This window comes from Chiloscyllium punctatum, chromosome 4 (genome assembly GCF_047496795.1).
Source record: "Chiloscyllium punctatum isolate Juve2018m chromosome 4, sChiPun1.3, whole genome shotgun sequence".
NCBI lineage: Eukaryota > Metazoa > Chordata > Chondrichthyes > Orectolobiformes > Hemiscylliidae > Chiloscyllium > Chiloscyllium punctatum.
The window spans coordinates 104,505,209-104,526,110 of record NC_092742.1 but is presented as its reverse complement, the minus strand read 5'-3'; the positions used below and the strand labels follow the sequence as shown (position 1 = coordinate 104,526,110).

The 20,902-nt window shown below is 42.5% G+C and overlaps 1 protein-coding gene across 2 annotated transcripts in view; it reads left to right on the top strand.

Moving 5' to 3' along the window:
- The window catches only part of stard9 (StAR-related lipid transfer (START) domain containing 9), a 282,626-nt gene that overhangs the window by 125,851 nt on the left and 135,873 nt on the right, over positions 1 to 20,902 (top strand). For both annotated transcript variants that reach the window (XM_072569468.1, XM_072569469.1), the window contains exons 5-7: positions 11,313 to 11,345; positions 11,429 to 11,490; positions 13,317 to 13,429. In XM_072569468.1, coding sequence (XP_072425569.1) covers positions 11,313 to 11,345; positions 11,429 to 11,490; positions 13,317 to 13,429 — 208 coding nt within the window. The remainder of the gene's footprint in view (positions 1 to 11,312; positions 11,346 to 11,428; positions 11,491 to 13,316; positions 13,430 to 20,902) is intronic.

Sequence of the window (20,902 nt, the reverse complement as noted above, 5' to 3'; positions counted from 1 at the left end):
CTTCTTGAACAAGGGGAGAACATTTGCTTTCCTCCAGTCTTCTGACACTATTCCTGTAGACAATGATGACATAAGACCAAAGCCAAATGCTCTTCAATCTCGTCCCTGGCTTCCCAGAGAAACCTAGGATAAATCCCATCTGGCCCGCGGGACTTCTCTATTGTCACATTTTCCAGAATTGCTAACACCACCTCCTTGTGAACCTTAATCCCATCTAGGTAAAAACAATAACTGCAGATGCTGGAAACCAAATACTGGATTAGTGATGCTGGAAGAGCACAGCAGTTCAGGCAGCATCTTGGATGCTGCCTGAACTGCTGTGCTCTTCCAGCACCACTAATCCAGTAATTAATCCCATCTAGTCTAGTAGATTGTGTTTCAGTGTTCTTGACAACATTGCCTTTTTCCAGTGTGAATACTAACAAAAACTATTCGTGTAGTGCCTATCTTATCTCCTTGGACTCCACACACAACTTCCCACTACTGTCTTTGATTGGCCATAATGTTATTCTAGTCATTCTTTTATTCCTGACATACCTATAGAGAGCTTTAGGGATTGCCTTGATCCTATCTGCCAATGATTTCTCACGTCCCCTCCTTGGTCTTCTAAGCTTTCTCTTTAGGTCTTTCCTGGTTAAATTGTGACTCTCAAGTGCCCTCAGTGAGCCTTCACGTATCATCCTTACATAAGACACCTTCTTCCTCTTAGTCACAGAGTCATAGAGGTGTACAGCATGGAAACAGACCCTTCAGTCCATATATCCCAATCTAGTCCCACCTGCCAGCACCTGGCCCATGTCCCTCCAAACCCTTCCTATTCATACACCCATCCAGATGCCTTTTTAAATGTTGCAATTGTACCAGCCTCCACCACTTCCTCTGGCAACTCATTCCATATACATACCATCCTCTGTGTGAAAAAGTTGCCCTTTAGGTCTCTCATATCTTTCACCCCTCACCCTAAACCTATGCCCTCTAGTTCTGGACTTCCCCACCCCAACGAAAAGACTTGGTCTATTTGCCCTATCCATGCCCCTCATGATTTTATAAACCTCTATAAGGTCAACCCTCAGCCTCTGACGCTCCAGGGAAAACAGCCCCAGCCTATTCAACCTCTCCCTATAGCTCAAAACCATTTCCTACCTGCCTGACAGGGACATACTTATCAAATAGGCAAAAACAATGACTGCAGATGCTGGAAACAAGATTCTGGATAAGTGGTGCTGGGAAAGCACCGCAGTTCAGGCGGCATCTGAGGAGCAGTAAAATCGACATTTCGGGCAAAAGCCCTTCATCAGGGTGGAGAGATAAATGAGAGGACGGTGTGGGGAGGGGGGGGGGGGAGAGAGAAAGTAGCATAGAGTACAATAGGTGAGTGGGGGTGGGGATGAAGGTGATAGGTCAGGGAGGAGAGTGGGGGAAGGTAGCAAAGAGTACAGTGGGTGGATGGGGGTGGGATGAAGGTGATAGGTCAGAGAGGAGGGTGGAGTGGATAGTTGGGAAGGAGGATAGGCAGGTAGGACAGGTCGTGGGGACAGTGCTGAGCTGGAAGTTTGGAACTGGGGTGAGGTGGGGAAAGGGGAAATGAGGAAACTGTTGAAGTCCACATTGATGCCCTGGGGTTGAAGTGTTCCGAGACGGAAGATGAGGCGTTCTTCCTCCAGACGTCAGGTGGTGAGGGAGCAGTGGTGAAGGAGGCCCAGGACCTCCATGTCCTCAGCAGAGTGGGAGGGGGAGTTGAAATGTTGGGCCACAGGGTGGTGTGGTTGATTGGTTCGGGTGTCTCGGAGATGTTCCCTAAAGCGCTCTGCTAGGAGGCGTCCAGTCTCCCCACTGTAGAGGAGACCGCATTGGGAGCAATGGATATAATAAATGATATTGGTAGATGTGCAGGTAAAACTTTGATGGATGTGGAAGGCTCCTTTGGGGCCTTGGATGGAGGTGAGGGAGATGGTGTGGACGCAGGTTTTGCAATTCCTCCGGTGGCAGGGGAAGGTGCCAGGATGGGAGGGTGGGTTGTTGGGGGGTGTGGACCTGACCAGGTAGTCACGGAGGGAACGGTCTTTGCGGAAGGCGGAAAGGGGTGGGGAGGGAAATATATCCCTGGTGGTGGGGTCCATTTGGAGGTGGTGGAAATGTCGGCGGATGATTTGGTTTGCAGTAGCTGTTCCATGAATAAGCTCCACATTTCAATTGTGTCCAGCCCTTGCAGTTTCCTTCCTCAGCCTGTGTATCTTAAATCTTGCCTAATCGCATCATACTTTCCTTTCCCCCAGCTGTAACTCTTGCCCTGCGGTATATAGCTATCCCTTTCCATCTCTGAAGTGTTCCTCGTCTTTCGTGTATATGCTTGGTACAGTCTCCATCTTCATCGCCACCATTATTTATTTTGTCAAGAGTGAGTTTCCCAATGATGTGGATATTGTCCACAGGATGGACAGAGAACTTTACAACCCTCAGTTGAAATCCAAGAACAAAATGACAGTGACCTCACTTGTTGAACTTCAGTCTGTGGATGACAATGTCACCTCCACTATCTTAAAAGTCTTTGCTTAATGCTTTTCATGGAAGCATACTGAATAATTGATCTCAACATCAACCTCAAGTCCTTTACCAACTCATCCCAAGTAAAATTTGGTCCACCCGTCTATTAAGATCAATTGACAAGTCTTCCTAAACATGGAGTATTTTCTCTATCTAGGAAACTACCTCTCATCTAAAGCTGATATTGATACAGAGGTCCATCTAATCAGCAAACCCTGCCTTTGGTCACCTAAACATGAGAGTCTTTGACAACTACAACATCTATGCTGATACCAAGATCCTTGTGTATAAGGCACTTGTCCTTCTCATTCTTCCGTATGACTCCAAAACTTGGACTATGAATTGCGACCAGCTCAAGGCCCTTGAGAGCTACCATCACTGCTGTTTGAAGTGAATTCTCCACATCAGCTGAGACTGATGTATGAACATCAGTCTCCTTGAAGCAGCCAGTAGCACCAATATTGAGGCCGCCATCATCTGAATCTAATTCTGCTGGGTAGCCACATACTTAAGACTTCCGACGACCAAAGCTAATTTTTTTTCTCCCAGTTCAATGAAGGCACTTGATTTAGAGGAGGACTAAGGCAGCTTTTTGAAGACTCCTTGAATGTTTTCTTCAATTAAGTGCAACGTAAATGTCAACAACTGGGAGACCCTTGTTCAGAAGAAAGCGAATTGGAGAAGGGGCACAATTCTTTGAGAACATCCATCGGCAATATGCAAGTCAGAAAACGAATAGGAAAAAGGAAGGTGAGCAATCTCGAGGGGAAGGGCCAATTCCATCTCCTGGAAATAGCTGCCAAATATGTGGTTGGAGGATGAGGCTGTATAATCTGGCTCATCAGCCCCACACTGACCCACAGAACCTATGACCAATGATGTGGAATTTCCTATGGACAATCGTACTCATTAGCAAGTGATTGACAGTGATGGTGATACTTCATTCTCATCATGGTTCCTTCAGTTCTATATTTGAGGCCTTGTGATGGGTTACTGCAAGGCCCAGGACCTAGGCCTCAGCTGTTCACAAAATATATTGATAATTTAGATGAGAGGACCAGATGTGCAGACGATACAACGCTAGACAGGAATGTGTGTTGTGAGAAAAATGGAATGTAATTGCAGGAAGATTTGAATAGGCTTGATGAGTGGGCATAAACATTTCAAAATATAGTGTTGAAAATATGAGGTTATCCATTTAGTCAGAGGAACAAAGATTACTTCTTAATGCTGGGAGGTCAGAAAGTGTAGATGCACAAAGGGATTTGGGTATCCTTGTCAATTAGTCACTGAAGGCTAACATGCAGATGCAGCAAGCTTTTAGGAAGGCCAGTAGAATGTTACAAAAACAGAAATTACTTGAGAAAGTCAACAGGTCTGGCAGCATCTATGGAGAGAAAATAACAGAGTTAAGGTTTTGAGTCAAGTGACCCTTTTTCAGAACTGAAAGCAGCTGGGAAATGGTGGTATTTATGTTATTGGCAGGGGTGGGCTGGGGAGGATTAAGTCAAAAAATTGGAGCCAGAGAGAGAGAGAGAGAAAGGATAAAAGCAGAAGCAAATAAAGGGATTCCTGATGTTAAGCTGGGGAACAGAATCTAGGGTGTTGAGGAGAGTAGTGAATATGGAGAATGGTGTTTCTATTTTGAAATTGTTAAACTCAGTGTTGAGTCCTGAGGCCTCGAAGGTGAAGATGATGTTCCTTCAGCTTGTGTTGAGTTTTACTGGACCATTGCAGCAGGCCTGAGATAGAAATGTTGGCATGGGAATATGGCAGTGCATTTAAGTGGCAGGCTACTGGAAGCTTAAGGTAAGTGTTCTGCAAAGCGGTCACCCAGTCTGCACTTTGTCTCTCCACTGGAAGGGAGGCCAAATTGTGAGATTTGGTTTGTACCTCAGGGAAGATGTTATTGTCACAGAGGGAGTGAAGATTATCTGGACTGCAATTGCAGGACTGTGCAATGAAGAGAGATCGGACAAACTGGGCATATAGAGTCATAGAGATGTACAGCATGGAAACAGACCCTTCTGTCCCATTCACCCATGCCAACCAGATATCCTAAATTAATCCAGTCCCATTTGCCAGCACTTGGCCCATATCCCTCTAAACCCTTTCTATTCCTGTATCCATCAAGATGTCTTTAAAATGTTGTAATTGTACGAGCCTCCACCACATCCTCTGGCAGCTCGTTTCATACACGCATGTTTCCTATATTCTCAATGCAAATATAATTGACAAATGGCAACAGATACAGAATCAATCCTTGTGTTCACCACAAGTCTCTAGTTTTGATCAACAATCCTTCACTCTTATAAAAACCAAAGATGTAAACAGGAAAGAAAACAAGAACCCCTGACATTTCCTGAATTAGATACTCCTAAGACAGGCACAGCACCGAGGTAAACACTCTGCTCTTTCAAGATGATGAGTGGCCAGTGTTAGACTGAGGTTGACAAAGTTGAAAATCACACAACACCAGCTTATAGTCCAACAGGTTTACTCGGAAGAACTAGCAGACGCTAGGTGGCACGGTGGTTAGCACTGTTGCCTCACAGCGCCAGGGACCCGGGTTTGATTCCAGCCTCTGGCGACTGTCAGCGTGGAGTTTGCACATTCTCCCTGAGTCTCCTTGGGTATCCTCCAGGTGCTCTGGTTTCCTCCCATAGTCCAAAGATGTGCAGGTCAGGTGAATTGGCCACGCTAAGTTGCCCATCGTGTTGGGTGCATTAGTCAAGGGAAATGGGTCTGGCTGTGTTACTCTTTGGTGGGTCATTGTGGACTTGTTGGGCTGAAGGGCCTGTATCCACGCTGTAGGGCATCTGATCTAATCTAATCACGCGCTCGTCATAGATTCCTGAGTGTTTCAGAATTTCAAAGGATGAAAAGTGATCTCATTGAACCCTATGAAATACTTAAAAGGATGGACAGAGTAGGTGCTGGAAAAATATTTCCGCTGGTTGGGAGACCAAAAATGCTTTAAATGAGAGATTGTCATTTTACTGAGATGAGATTTTTCTAAATATGCTTACAGCAATTTATTGCAGCTTTACATTGGAACAGTTTCCACTGTTTACATTTCTATACACTTCTTTAACCAGCTTATCAGAGTTTTGAGTCTTACCCGAGTAAAATGACTTGGTTCAACATCCTCAAACTTCAAAAATGTACTCCAAAGGATATGACCCTTACTAACTCCTCTTGAGGTAGAGAAAGCCTTACAGATATGGAACACATCCTCTCCCTGGGAAGCTACCCATCATCTAAGGCTGACATCATAGCGGAGATTTAACATTATCTCCAATCTGCAAGCGCTGCCATCAAATGCCTAAGGATGAGAGTCTCTGTGATTGTGATCCTTGTGCATAAGGCAGTCAACTTTCTGGATCTTCTGTATGGGTTTCAAACCTTGGACTACATATCGATGCCACCCGAAGACCCTTGAGAAGTGCCATCAATGCTGTTTGAAACAGATTCTCTGAATTAGCTGGGCAGGCAAACGTACTGATATCAGTCTCCTTGAAATGGCCAATAGCACCAGCATCCAGGCCATGTTCATCCAAAGCCAATTCCACTGGGCTGGCCATGCACTTAGGATGAAAACTGCCAAAGCAACTAGTCTTCATCTAGTTCAAGGAGGGCAGTTCATTGAGAGGAGGGCAAAGGAACATTTCAAAGACTCCCTGAAAGCTTACCTCAAGAAATGTAAAATAGATATCAACTCTGGGGAGACCCTCGTCCAGAAGCAATCGAATCGGTGGAAGCTGTTGTATGAAGCGGAACAATTCTTCGAGAAAAGGAACTGGAGAGAGGAATGCCAATAATCTCAAGTCCAAGGACCACTTTCACCACTGGAAACACCTGCCCAACGTGTGGTCAGAGGTGAGTTTCGGGCTCATCAGCCACACAAGGACCCACAGAATTCGCAACCAGTGACATGGAATTTACAAGGTGGACAATCATACTCATCACCGAGTGATTGCTGACTATGAGGAGGAATAACTTTATATGGAGGACTTATTCATTGCTCGATGTAAAGAGAAATTAAAACTTGCCTGAGAACTTTTGCGTATAGGAGAGGATCTTCATTGGATGGTTGTGGTATAGTCATTAAAAACAACGATAGTTGCTGGAAAAGCTCAGTAGGCCAGCAGCATATGTGGAGAGAGAAACAAGGTTAACATTTCAAGTTGAATAGGACTCCTCAGAACACGATTGTACAATCATTTTGGTGAGTTTTCTGATGAGTTAAAAAAATCTTTTATTTTGTTTGTTGTGGTAAATTAATAAACCAAAATTTTGTTGTGTTACCTCGTAAAGAAGAACTCTAGTGCACTTGTGCCAATTTCATCTCCACTATTACCTGATTCTGTCTACAGTTCTACTTCAGGAGAGAATCTGTTATCTTTTGCAGCTTTTAATACTTCACGCAGAGGAGACTTCATCTTTGTTGAAAAATGTTCTTTGCAAAATAAATGTTTTACTTCAGACTTCATCAATAAATTTGTAGTTCGGATTGCTGAATGTAATTATCAGTTTATTTTGTGCAATTTCTATTGGCTATCAAGCAGCATAATTGGTAAAGCAGAAGGTGGGATTGTGTGTTTTTGTCTGTTGTACAGATTATTCTGCTATAACGCGCGTTTCGTTAACGCAAATTTGCTGTAATGCGATTGACAAATTGGGGATACTGTTTCTAAAATGTGAACTTTTGAAATGTATGTTGACTGTAATGTGATTACATTACCAAAACTTTAAGCACTGTTTCTAAAGTGTGATTTTCCTATAACACGGGGTTCCACAAGATAGCAACCATCACGCTATAGAAGAACTGCCACTCTCACCTGAGTTAGCAGGTTATGTGGTTAACTTCCACTCCAGTGATTTGTGCATAAAATACAGGCTGACACTCCAATGCAGGATGTTGTTTGATGCATTTCAAATGAGGCACAATACCAAAACTCTCTAGACTCGAAAACATTACATAGAATATAGAACAGAACAGCACAGGCCCTTAGCTTGCTGTGTCTCCACGGATGCTGCCTGACCCACTGTGATTTCCAGCTTTTTTTTAGTTTCTTCAAAACTGACTTTACGCAGAGGGTGGTGCATGTATGGAATGAGCTGTCAGAGGAAGTGGTGGAGGCTGGTACAATTGCAACGTTTAAAAGGCATCTGGATGGGTATATGAATAGGAAGGGTTTGGAGGCCAAGTGCTGGAAAATGGGACTAGATTAGGTTGGGTTACCTGGTCGGCATAGACGAGTTAGACTGAAGGATCTGTTTCCTTGCTGTACATTCTATGACTCTATCTCCTGTTAGGGTGGGTGTAAATGACCACGCAGTACTTTTGGAAAAGAGTAGTAGACTCTGCTTTATTCCCTGCCCAACGGTTTCTCACGACTAACACAACCAAACTTTTGTTTAATCTTCCTGCTGGTTGTGGAATCTTGCTGTATACAAATTGTCTGACATGTTTGCCTTTCTACCAGTGACTGCACTTTAAAAATAATTAATTGTGAAGTATTTGGGACATCTGAAGTCCATGCCTTTACTCAGGAAAAGGAGGGTGTAGATAGAGAATTGAGAAAAAGATGGACTCTGAGGTTTTTGAGCAGTTTGATGGAGGGAGTGGGGGAGGTTTTGGTGGATTTCAAGCTGGACAAATACCCAGGTCCAGATCAGTTATGTCCAAGTTGAAGAATGAAATCGCAAATTTTAAATTTCTCTCTGACCACACGGGAGGTGCCAGAGGACTGGAGGACAGCCCGTGTGGTTCCATTTTTCAAGAAGGGGAGTAGAGAGAGATCAGGGAATGTCAGACCGGTCTCACATTATTGGTAGGGAAACTATTGGAGAAATTCTGAAGGAGAAACTTAGTCTCCATGTTGAGAAGCAAGGATTAATCAGGGCTGTCAGCTTGGCTTTGTCAGGTGGAACTCATACATAACAAATCTGGTTGGATTTTTCAAAGGATGTGACCATGTATGTAAATGAAGGTAGGGCAGTTGAATTGGTTTATGTGGACTTTCTTGAGCATTTCAACAAGGTTCCACATGGGAGCCTGAAGGTGAATGAAGGTAAAAGCACATAGGATTCCAGATAAATTGGCAAGTTGGCTCCAAAATTGGGTGAGCGACAGGAGACATGAATATAAGATGGTCATGAAGGCGTATTACAGATATCCGTGCTGGGTCTTTTATTGTTCATGATATATACAAATGATGTCGATGAGCATGTTAGGAACTTGATGGTGTGAGGATGCCTCAAAGACTGACTGGGTAGTTGACAGTGAGGTTTTGGTTTGGATTGGTCAGTTCAGTGACAAATGGAATTTAACCCTGATTAGTGTAAATTGATGCACTTTGGAAGAAGTCACACACCAAGGGAATGTTCAATGAATGGGAAGACACTAGGCTCCTCGGGGGGACAGAGGGTGTGTTCGTCCACAAATCCCTGTATGTGGCAGGACAGGTCAATAGTGTAGTTAGGAAGGAATATGGCATATTTACCTTTATCAGTTGACAATGTTGGAAGTTACCTGACACCAGATTATACTCCAACAAGTTTATTTTTGATCTCAAACTTTCGGAGTGCTGCTGCTTCATTGGGTGACTTGTGACTTTGTCCACCCCGGTCCAACAACAGCACCTCCACTTTATGTTTATCAACTGAGGCTTAAATTGTAAGAGCAAGGAGATTATGTTGATTTGGCCACAGGAAGGGTGCGATTTCACAGGAGCTGGTACAGAAAAGATTCACCAGGATGTTATATGGAATGGAACACTTTGGCCACGAAGAGAAGCTAGGGGTTATAAGCAGAGAAAGTTAAGTTGGGACCAGATAGAGCATTTAAGATCATTAGTGGCATAGACAGGATGAATGGAATGTAGCTGTTCTTCTTAGTTGAAGATTCAGTAACAAGGGCCATCATTTTAAAGGGAAAGGCAGGAGGTTTAGAGGAGACTTGAAAATATTTTCACCCAGAGGATGGTGGAGGCCTGGAGTGTACTACCTGGAAGCACTCACAATCTTAAAAAAAAATTACTTGAGTGGGCACTTGAGATGTTATAACACTCAAGGCTATGGGCCTAGTGCAGGAAAGTTGGAGTGTAGATTTAGTCTATTTTTTGACAGTACAGACTCAATGGTTCAAAGTACCTCTTCTGTATTATATGAATGTATGAAGAGTGATATTTAAATGTAAGTTATTTCTGTTATATTTTGCACAACCTGTAATGCACTGGTTTTGAACCTCCCAGATCTATTAAGTTTGGTTTATTTACGAATATATAGTCGATCGGTCATCAACTTGCATCAGAACTCTGAAACTTCCTCCCTAAATGTACCGTGGTGTACTTACACCACATGGATTACAACTGTTCAAGAAGGCAGCTCACCACCACTGTGCTGTTAAGAAGGAAGTTCCAGAATTTTGACCCAGCAACAGTGAAGATTGAAAATAGATTTCCAAGTCAGGTGATGGTGTTCCCATGCATCATCATCCTTGTTTGGAAGTTGCTGTCAAAGAGGTCCGAGCAAATTGCTGCTCTAAATATTGTGGATGGTATACACTGCAGTGGTGTAGAGGGAGTGAACAATTTAGGTGCCACTCAAGCGGCTGCTTTGTCCTGGATGATGCTGAGCTGCACTCATCCATGCAAGTGGAGAATATTCTATGACGCATCTGATTTGTGCCTTGCAGAGTGTGGTCAGACTTTGGGAGTTGTTTGCTGCAGAATTCCTAACCTTTGGTTTGTTTTTGTAACCACTATATTTATATGGCTCGTTCTGTTAGGTTCCCTCCATTAACAACAGCATGTCATTGAATGTCAAGGGGAGATAAATTATTGAAGCTGTTCATTACCTAGTATCCATGTATGATGAAAATTACTTGCCTCTTATCAACCCAAGTCTGAATCTTGCCCAGACGTTGTTACATGTGGGTATGCACTTCAGTACCTGAGGAATCATGCATTTTGTTAAAGACAGTGCAGTTATCATCAAATACCCCAATGTTATGACAGAGGGAAGGTCAGTAATGAAGCTTGTGAATTTGGCTGTGTCTCGGAGATACAACCCTGAGGAATTCCTACAGATTCCTGGGCCTCAGATGACTGACCTTCAGCTAGCACATCTTCTGTAGTTTCAAATTCTACTCCAATACTGAGCTCCAAATCTGGGCAACACTAAGGGACTGCTATACAGCCTAAGGAGTCATCTTTCGCTTTGGGTCTTGGTTGTCCTCTCTGATAGATCTACAACATCATTTGGTATTGTACTGACAGAAATTAGGGTGGTTTCCTGCTGTCTGTTTCTCATCTGACATCAATAAATGGCCTTATCATGTTTGACACTTTGCTGTGCACAAAACGCCAATTGCAATTCCTACAATAGAATAGTGACTACATTTCTAATGTAGTTTGAGATACCCTGAAGCCTTGAACGATGCAATATAAATCCAAGTCCTTTCTTCCTTTATGCCTGCAAGCATGAGTGATTTATCAAGAGTTTGATGATAATTGAAAACAAGAGGTAAATAATAATAAAAATTGTTAGGCTTGTGAAAGTGGGGACAATATTTGGAATCATAAAAACTGTGTATGTAACAATGAGGAAAACAATTAATCATAGGATTGGCCAAAGGATAGAATTAGCAGTTGAAACTCTATTTGTTTAATTGAATATATGACCGCCAATAGATGGTTTTCAGTAAGGAAATTATTAAAATACAAGTTTCATGTAACTCATTATTCCTTTGTGTCCTTTAGGCATCTGTTGGGCTGACACCAAGGATATGCAAGGTAATTACTGTCCTAGCACTTTAAACTCTTGGATATTTCATCACTGTTTGCACCATGAGTATCATATTTGTTGCTTTTCACAGGGACTCTTCTCCAGGGTGGATGACTACCAAGAGAAGCCAACATCATGCAGAATAGAAGTTAGGTGAGAATGCTGGTGTTCCTTTATTGAAATCTCACCTTTTAAATTGATTACATTGACAGATATTACCACATTTGTATCATCTGACGGTTGTATGAGAAACAAGACTATCAGACCTTATCCCATATTCCCAGAAAACCATAAGGCAGCTCTCTCATTAGAGAAGGAGAGGACTGGTGGTTAGCTTAACTTGAGTCACCACATTCTCAGGTGAGGGGAGAGGTTGAGAAGACAGGACCTGCATGGTAACTTCAGCTGGCATGGGAATTGAATCCACGCTGCTGTCATCACTGTGCATCGCAAACCAGCTGCCCAGCTAGCTGAGCTAACCAACCCTCAGTCATAACATGTAGAACACTGGTGGAAGCAGCTTATACACTATAGTGGCTTGAAGGATACCTGAATAACATTTTACAATGTTGAGATCAGTAGGAGTGGTTGCAAAGGCAGTTGGGAATGGTTCAAATAATATGGCTCTATGATTGATTTTAAGATTAGCGTGCAAGAGATTGATTGATTGATTTGGTGTTGGGTGCATGGATTATAACACTAGAATAGGCTATTTGCCTGAGCCAGTCAAAAAGAGCACTAATTCTAAATCCTATAATCATCTTGCATATTTTTATTCCTCCTTCATTCAGCCACCAGCCTGATCTAGTCAACGTAGTCCCTGTTTCAATCACTGCTTCACAAAACTTTAAAAAAAAACATATTTCTCCCACTCTGTCACAAACTTGCAAATTGTAATGACTGCATGCAAACAGTGAGTATGCAGGCGCAGTTGCCTTGCAGTTTCAATGTGAGTAAAAATTGCCTGCCACATGTGACTGTCAACCATAATTTATCATTGACATATATTCTGATCTAGTGATCTCTGCAATTTGTATCTCATTCTCATAAGGCTTTGAAGCTCAAAGCAATGTGCTCCAGCCATGGTTTGTATCAGATCTTTCTGGACCCTGGTATCAATCCAACTTAGGGGAAGGGAATACCAGAACTCTGTGATAGTAATAATTACACAGAAGATAAATTATATGACATGACAAAGATTTTGATATTTTTCAGCTTTTGCATTGTTTAAAATTAGTCTATGGTTTGATAGTACATTTGGTAGCAACCATAACATAGCTGAGTAGACAACATGATGAAATGTGTTAGGTGAAAGTGTGACCTGTATAAATAAAAAATCTACTATAAGAGAGCTTCCAACAAGAAAACAATGTAAAATTAAAATAGATGAATACCTTATGAATCTGTTTTACTGAGAGTGGTTAGAATGTGATACTACCAGATGAGGCAGATAGCATTGTTGAACTTAATCAAAATTGAGGAATAGGATAATTTGCTAATAGGAATGGACAAACTTCAGTGGGAAGGGGGCTTGTGTGATGTAAAAATATCTAGATGCGCCACTTGAGATAAACTGCTTTTCTGTAACTGTAACACAGTCTAATTCAATGTGTTGAAGCCTTTTGCACTGAGAGATAAGGTACAAGTAGAGCCTCTACAAATTATCCCATCTTCAGACATGTTAGGCACTCCCAACCATTTCTAATTTTATATCAGATTTGCAGCAATGAGTTTTTGTTTTATAAAATTTATATTCATTAACATAAACTAATTGCATCTAGATTAGAGTGGTGCTTGGAAAGCACAGCAGGTCAGGCAGCATCCGAGGAGCAGGGGCAAAAGCCGTCGATTTTCCCGCTCCTCGGATGCTGCCTGACCTGCCATGCTTTTCCAGCACCACTCTAATCTAGACTCTGGTTTCCAGCATCTGCAGTCCTCACTTTTGCCTATAAAATAATAGAGGCCTTTTCCTTTGACAGCTTTCTGGAAATTTATAATGAACGTGTCCGAGATCTTCTGAAGCGCTGTGATGGAAACAAGCCCTACACACTTCGAGTGCGTGAGCACCCTGATAAGGGTCCCTATGTGCAAGGTAATCTCTCACCTCTTTATCAAGTCACATCATTTTTTGATTTTGACAGCTTTAGTTGCAATTTGTGAATAATTCTGACCATTTCCACTTCATTCCCAAAATTCCAGGAAAATTCAGTAGGCCGAAGGGATTACATGATTCTTTGATCTTTCAGACCTTCACGTCCAAGTGAAAATCGTCCAAGGATCTTAGAATGGTCAGATTTCATAAGGATCCATGTCTTGACATGGATAATGACAAGGACGGACTGCTTTAGAACCTGAAGAATGATAGTCACTAAAAATAGTCCATCAACCAACATTCTCACCTTTGAACTTATGGAAAGTTCATAGATAAAGCAGCTGAAGGTGGTTGGACCTAGGACACTATCCTGAGGAGCTCCTGCAGAGATGTATTAGTTCTTCAGTATTAAGAAGGAGGTGGTGTTGGGTGTCTCGAAAAACATTAAGATAGAAAAGTCCCCAGACCTAGATTGGATTTGTCCCAAGGAGACAAGGGATGAGATTGGTAGATCCTTAACAGAGATCTTTGTCTCTTCTTTACCAACAGATGCAGTCCCAGAAGACCTTATAGAGACTTATAAAATCATAAGGGGCATCAATAGGGTAAATAGGCAAGGTCTTTTCCCCAAGATTGGGGAGCCCAAAACGAGAGGGGAAAGACTTAAAAGGAGCCTAAGGGACAATTTTTTTCAGGCAGAGGGATATGGGATGAGCTGTCACAGGAAATGGTGGAAGTTGGTACAAATTCAACATTTAAAAGGCATCCTGGATGGGTATATGAATAGGAAGGATTTAGAGGGATATGAGCCAATGCTGGCAACATGGGACTAAATTAATTTAGGATATCTGGTCACCATTGGCAAGTTGTGATGTCACTCATTCCGCCACTCCTTGCCATCACTCAGTATTTCTCTCCATGCATCTCTATCCCCTCTCTCCGATTCCCCCTCTCCCATCTTTTCGATCCCCTCACTTGATTCCCCCCCCCTTGTTTCAATTACTCCTTTTTGAACTCCCCTCTCCCCACTTCTTGATCCCTCATTTCCCTCCATCAGCTGTCAATCTCTCTCCTCCTCCCTGCCTCTCAATCCCTTCCCCCTCTTCCTCCTCTCGATCCCTTTCTCTCCTTTCGATTCCCCCTCTGCCCCCATCTTTGGATCCCTCTCACCCCAGCTCATGATCACTCTCCTCGTCACCTCTTTATTCTTCTCCACCACTTCTCAATCCCTCCCCATGTCTCTCAATCCCTCTCGCCCCTCCTCTTGATCCCTCTTTTCCTGGTCTCTCAATTCCTCCCTCCCTCTTTCTTGACCCTCTCTCCATTGCCTCTTGAACCTTCTTGCCTTCCTCACACACTGTGATCTGGTCACTCACCTGCTGTCCCCAACCCCACTCTCTGTTGGCTGCTCTCCTCTGGTTCTGTCTCTGGCTCCTTTTTGACTCTCTTTATATCACCAGCACTGTGGCTCAGTGGTTAGCACTGCTGCCTCACAGCACCAACGACCCGGGTTTGATTCCAGCCTCAGGCGACAGACTGTGTGGAGTTTGCACATTCTCCCTGTGTTTGCATGGGTTTCCTCCGGGTGCTCTGGTTTCCTCCCACAGTCCAAATATGTGCTGGTTGTGCAGGAATTGGCCATACTAAATTGCCCGTAGTGTTCAGGGATATGTAAGTTAAGTGCAATAGTTAGGGGTAAATGTAGGGTAGTGGGGGAATGGGTCTGGGTGGATTACTCTTTGGAGGATCGTTGTGGACTTGTTGGGCCAAAGGGCCTGTTTCCACACTATAGGGATTCTAAGATTCTAAATATTATCTCCTTGTCATATCTAAAATTAAACATAGCCCATTGAAACCATTCTAACAGCAGTTTTAAACTCTGGAAGTTAGAATTGGAGCTGTAGTCTGTGGGTGAATTGACAGTAAAAGACTTTTCACCAGGAGGCTGAGCAGTTTAGTTTTTTATTTTACGACTTTACATGTCTGACTATTCTCTGGCTTGAAATGCCTGAAAGAGTAATGTTCTCCTCAATTTACAATTGTTTTTGTTAATGCGCCCTCTATCAGCCAAATGAGATGCACATTTTTTAACTCATTGGATCATTGGCTGCTGTGCAATGTATGCTTATTGTTCAGCTGTAATAGTGATTGCAGCAGTGGGAATCCCTTGTATCCTGATTAAACTCTATTCGAAGCAGTTTTGTGCTGCAGTCAAACACAGTGTAGCCTTACAACAGCATTCTTTTACTTTGGCCACGTGTTTTGATTTGAAAAGCAGCCGCTCCAGCTGTTGTTTGTGGGTAAGAGGATAACTATGAATTGTGCATTTTGGTATGAGAGAGTATTTCAGTTTGTTGGGAGCAGTGCCAGCTTTTCAGACTTTATGGGTATACTCTATTAGCTACATGCTGTGTAACCAACAGTTCTCCAAATGCAAGAATCTCCTGGTCTATCCTTTTAATGTGACCTGTGAAGGGTGGATTTTAAAATTTAAAACTTGAACGGAAATACTTTTCGCTGTGCGTGACAGTTGGAGAGTGACCTCATCTGTGATGATTAAATTGACGCAGTGCTCCTAAGGCTGGGAATTTTATTAGAACAATCTGCATGACTCAAACGTCTGCTGAAATGCCATTTTATTTGATTCAAAATTCAGCAACACATGTTGTGTTTCATGGTCCAGCACTGTCTTCATACCACTTTATGCCAAAGGTCTACTAACATTTCGTACACTGTTTTAAGCCTGGGATAATTACCCTGGTTACCTACTTCATATTTCCATTGCTGTCAGCCATGGCTTAATGGTAGCAGCTGCCTCTTTGTCTTCTCAGAAAGATATAAAAGCTCTTGTGACATTATGTCAAGAAGAGCAGGTGAGTTCTCCCCAGTCTCTTGGACACTATTTATGCCTTAATCAGCATCACAACAAAAGGCTCTTATCGTTGCAGTGTCACGTTTTCTACATTAAAACAGTTATTGGATCTCAAAAGTATGTAATTGGCTGTAAAGTGCTTTGGGACATCCCTGAGGTTATCAATGGAGCGGGCCCTTTAAAATCCATGTTTTTGATAGAAGGGTTAAGCTCCTGACTGAAGTTCTAATCACTACCAACTAGTTTAATTGGCCTTCCTTTTGATATATTCTTAACTATTTCGTAGATTGAAATGTAATAGCAGTTCCCTTAAACCAAACACAGTGCGAAACCAGAACATAAAGAAAATATTCTTTATTCATGCCAAACGAGGAAGGAAAATCTATAAAAGAGAAAAAGAAAGCTTTTCAAAGTATTTGTCAGATTCATTGCAACCAAAAGGTTCTGCCGCCTGCCTGCCTTGAGTTGTCTTTATGTAGTAAGCTGTGTAGTGTCCTCATTCAATATGGGTCACATGCAGCAAGGATCATGGTTATTTTTTCCTTGTGCGAAGGTTAGTAAGGGTATGGAATGCTTTGACTGCAACGGTAGTCGATTCGCCAACTTGGCTTGTTTGACACCAACTAGCCACGAAATGACACGACCAGCTATCCTTAGTAGCCACACACGCAGATGACAAGCAACATGAGTTTGACTGGGGCAACACTACTCTTATAGGACAAGCCAAACAGAGAACAGCCAGGAAATTCCTAGAGGCATGGCACTCATCCACTGATTCAATCAACAAGTACATCGACCTGGACCCAATATACCGACCACTGCAACGGACAGCTGGAATTGACAACCGGCAGCGGCAGATTCAAGCCACTATAAATGCCGGAGAAAAGATCACAGAAGCACTTCACAGGAGGCTCCCAAGCACTGAGGATGTCACCTAGACAGGGGACAAAACATCTGCAACGCAAATTGTTATATTCGTATCCAGATCATTTATGTAAATGATAATTAGTCGTGGACCCAGCACCTATCCTTGCGGCACACAGCTAGTCACTGATCTCCAGTTGGAAAAGCAACCCTCCACCATCACCCTCTGTCTCCTAACTTCAAGGCAACTAAGTATCCAAATGGCTTGTTCTTCCTTCACTTAATTGGCATCACATCCACAGACATTTACTCCCTCCATCACTGATGCTCAGAAGCAGCAGTGTGTACTACCTACAAGAAATTCTCCAAGGCTCCTTTGATAGCAACCTTCCAAACCCATAACCTCTGTCATCTAGAAGGGCAAGGGCAGCAGATACATGGGAACACCATAAACCCCCATCCAAGCCACTCACCATCCTGGTTTGGAAGTAGATAACGATATCTTCAGTGTCACTGGATATAAATCCTGGAGTTCTCTCCCTGATGACATTGTGGGATGATTTACTACAGTGGTTCAAGAAGGCTGTTCGTCAGCAAAGACAGGGAGGGTTTGGCAATAAATATTGGCCAGACAGCAGCACCCACATCCTGTTGATGAATAAGAAACAGAAAATTTACATCAGATAATGTCATAAATGAAGTTAAATTTGACTGGATATAACTATCATCTGACCACCAGGTTAATCTCTTGTAATTATTGATCAGATTGATTCACTTTAACTCATCCACACTGTTAAAAGTCAGACTTTTAGCTTTTAGCCCAATAGGTTTATTTGAAATCACAAGCTTTTGGAGCGCTGTTCTTCATTAGGTGATTTCAAATAAACCTGTTGGACTATAACTCGGAGTTAGGTAAAAACTCAGTGTTGCATGTCTATCCCAGTCCAACACTGGCATCTCCACATCATCTATACTGTGGTGGTGCCTGCTAATAGTTATGCTGTACCAGGGACATAGCAGTGAGTTTCTGGGCATTCAACCCATGGCCTGTTTTGAGTGGAATGTCCACATTTAGCTGCTCCTTCAGCAGCATCTCCAAAACATCTGTTTTGATGTCCTCAATTTAATCATCGTCTAAACAATTGGAATGAATGTGCTGCAGTTTGAAAATTCTGATGACCAAACTTCTATTTTAAAAACCCCCGAAAGAATTTAAAAGAGAGAAGAGGAGCATATCAACTGGGTGCAGGAGTGAGCAATTCAGCCCTCTTCCACGATATCTGTGCAATCGTGGCTGATTTTGTCTCGGCGTCAACTCCACTTTCCTGCTCACTGTCTACAGCCCTTAGTCCCTATATTAATTAAAAATTTGCTTATATCCTCCTCAAGGTACTCAGTATTCCATCATCTTCCACTTTCTGGGGTAGTGAATACTTCTGTACTCCAGAGTATCGAATAGAAGAATAGAATATCTTTTATTATCACATGTACTCCAGTGCAGGAGTGCAGTGAAAAGTTTTTATAATGGCTGCCTTTAATGGCTCCATATTAGGTACAAGCATCCAGGTACAAATCTTGGACACAGAAGAATAAAACAATCAATGGGAAAGTAGCATTACTTAGTGTCTAAGAAATAAGGTAGTTTTCACATAGTTAAAAGATTGGCATCATAATCCAGAAAAGTTTCAAATAGCAGCAGCCCAATACATGGACTGACTGCCTGCGCCAGACCCCAGACCGAGAACTGTCCGCCTCAGCTTCTGCCTTCGTCCGGTCCTCACCAACAAGGTAAATTGCAGTGCACTGGGACTTGCTGCCCCTCGTGCTGCTCTGGGTCTCGTTCCCATCGTGGTGCACTGGGACTCGCTTCCCCTCACGTTGCTCTAAGACTCGTTCCCCTTGCTCTCCACTGGGGTTCATGTACCCTTGTGCTGCACTGGGGCTCGCTTCCCCTCGTCTGTTCCAGGTCTCATTCCCCTCATGCTGAAGCGGATCTTGCTTCCCTTCGCACTGCTCCAGGTCTCATTCCTCCTCATGCTGCCCAGGGACTGCTAGAAATAGAAAAAAAGAAATAAAAGATGGTGTCCTACTCTGCCGCATTTTGCTATTGGTCTAAACTGTTCAGTCTCTCCTCAGAAGACAAATCTCTTATCTCTGAAATTAATCCTTCAAATTGACTCGAATGCAACTATAGTCCCTCAAGTAAGGGACCAAAATTGTATGCAGTACTCCAGGTGCAGTCTCATAAATGACTTTTCAAGTTGCAGCAGTACTGCTTTACTTACATATTCTGTATATTCTATTTCTTTAGCAACAGATACCAAAATTCCACTTGCTTTCCTTACCAGTAATGCTGTACCTGCATTTTCTGTGATTCATGCATAAGGATACCCAGATCCTTCTGCACTGAAGCACTCTAAAGTTTCTCTGTATTTGGTAATAAGTTGTCTTTCCATTCCTTCTGACCAAAATGGATATTCTTGCACTTATCCACATTAAACTTCATCTGCCGAATTTTGGACCAGTCATCTCAGCTATCCATATCCATATGCAAATTTCTTATTTCTTCATTGCAACTTACTGTCCCAATTACTTTAGTGTTCTCTGCAAATTTAGCTATCATATTTTCTATCCCTACGTCTAAATCATTAAGATAGCTTGTAAATAGTTCGGACCAAGAGAAACAAACCCTGTGGCACCCCAACTTGCCAACCAGAAAAAAAAACATTTATCCTGACCCAAATTTCCAATTTGCCATATCCCCATTGCATGCTCAGATTGTGCTAAGATCCCAGAGTAATAATGAAGTAGGGCAAAACTTCTCTCGGGCTGACTGATTCCTTTTTGTTTTGTTTGGACTCACTGCACCTATGTATTGACATGCCTGCACAGACACAAGATATTCTTATATTTGGAAATTTGGGGGCTCCAGTGACACATTCCACATAACTGAGTGCACTTTAATTGTTGCGACTGAACAACCTTAGGAGCCATTCTGAGCCATTGTGATGTTTGTCAACTCTCTGTACGTCATGAAAAGGAATCTCTTGTCTTTAAACAACAAAAAGGAAACATATCATGACATTCTGGAATATGTCGCGGGTTTACCTTTGCAATACTGTTCAAGTCAGATATGGTTTTAAAAAGATTCCAAGTTTGCATTTCCATACACCCAGTTAAGATACCAACTCAGAAGCCTTACTAGTTTTAATACTACTTTGTATGCTCAGAGAGAATTTTGACTGACTGGCTGATGCAATCACATAGACAGACCTACTGGACTCAAGCCAGTTATTATCAGTAAAGAGGAGATTGACTTTTGGAACAAGCCACATTTGACATCTGTGCATGGATGTTAACTCATCCCGTTGAGAGCAGGAAATAGCTAATTAGTTCATTTTTTCCAGAAATATTACTTGTAGTAATCTTGAGCTGATAGGTATCTTTAGCAGATTTCAGTTTTTCTGAGAAATATTTTGAACAGTGTACAATTACGTAATAGCTCTACCTTGCAGTTTTGTGACATAAATGCAAATCTCTCACTAGGAGTGTGGTCTTTTAATTGGCACACCAATTTTGGTGATTGGCAAAACAGTTCATGATGACAAGAGTCTGGAATGCACTACAGGTACTTGTGTGTGTAGTGGAGGCAGATTCACACAAGGCATTCTAGAGAAATTTAGATTGTTAGCTGGAGAGAGAGAATTTATAGGGGTGCAAAAAAGTGTTACCAGCTG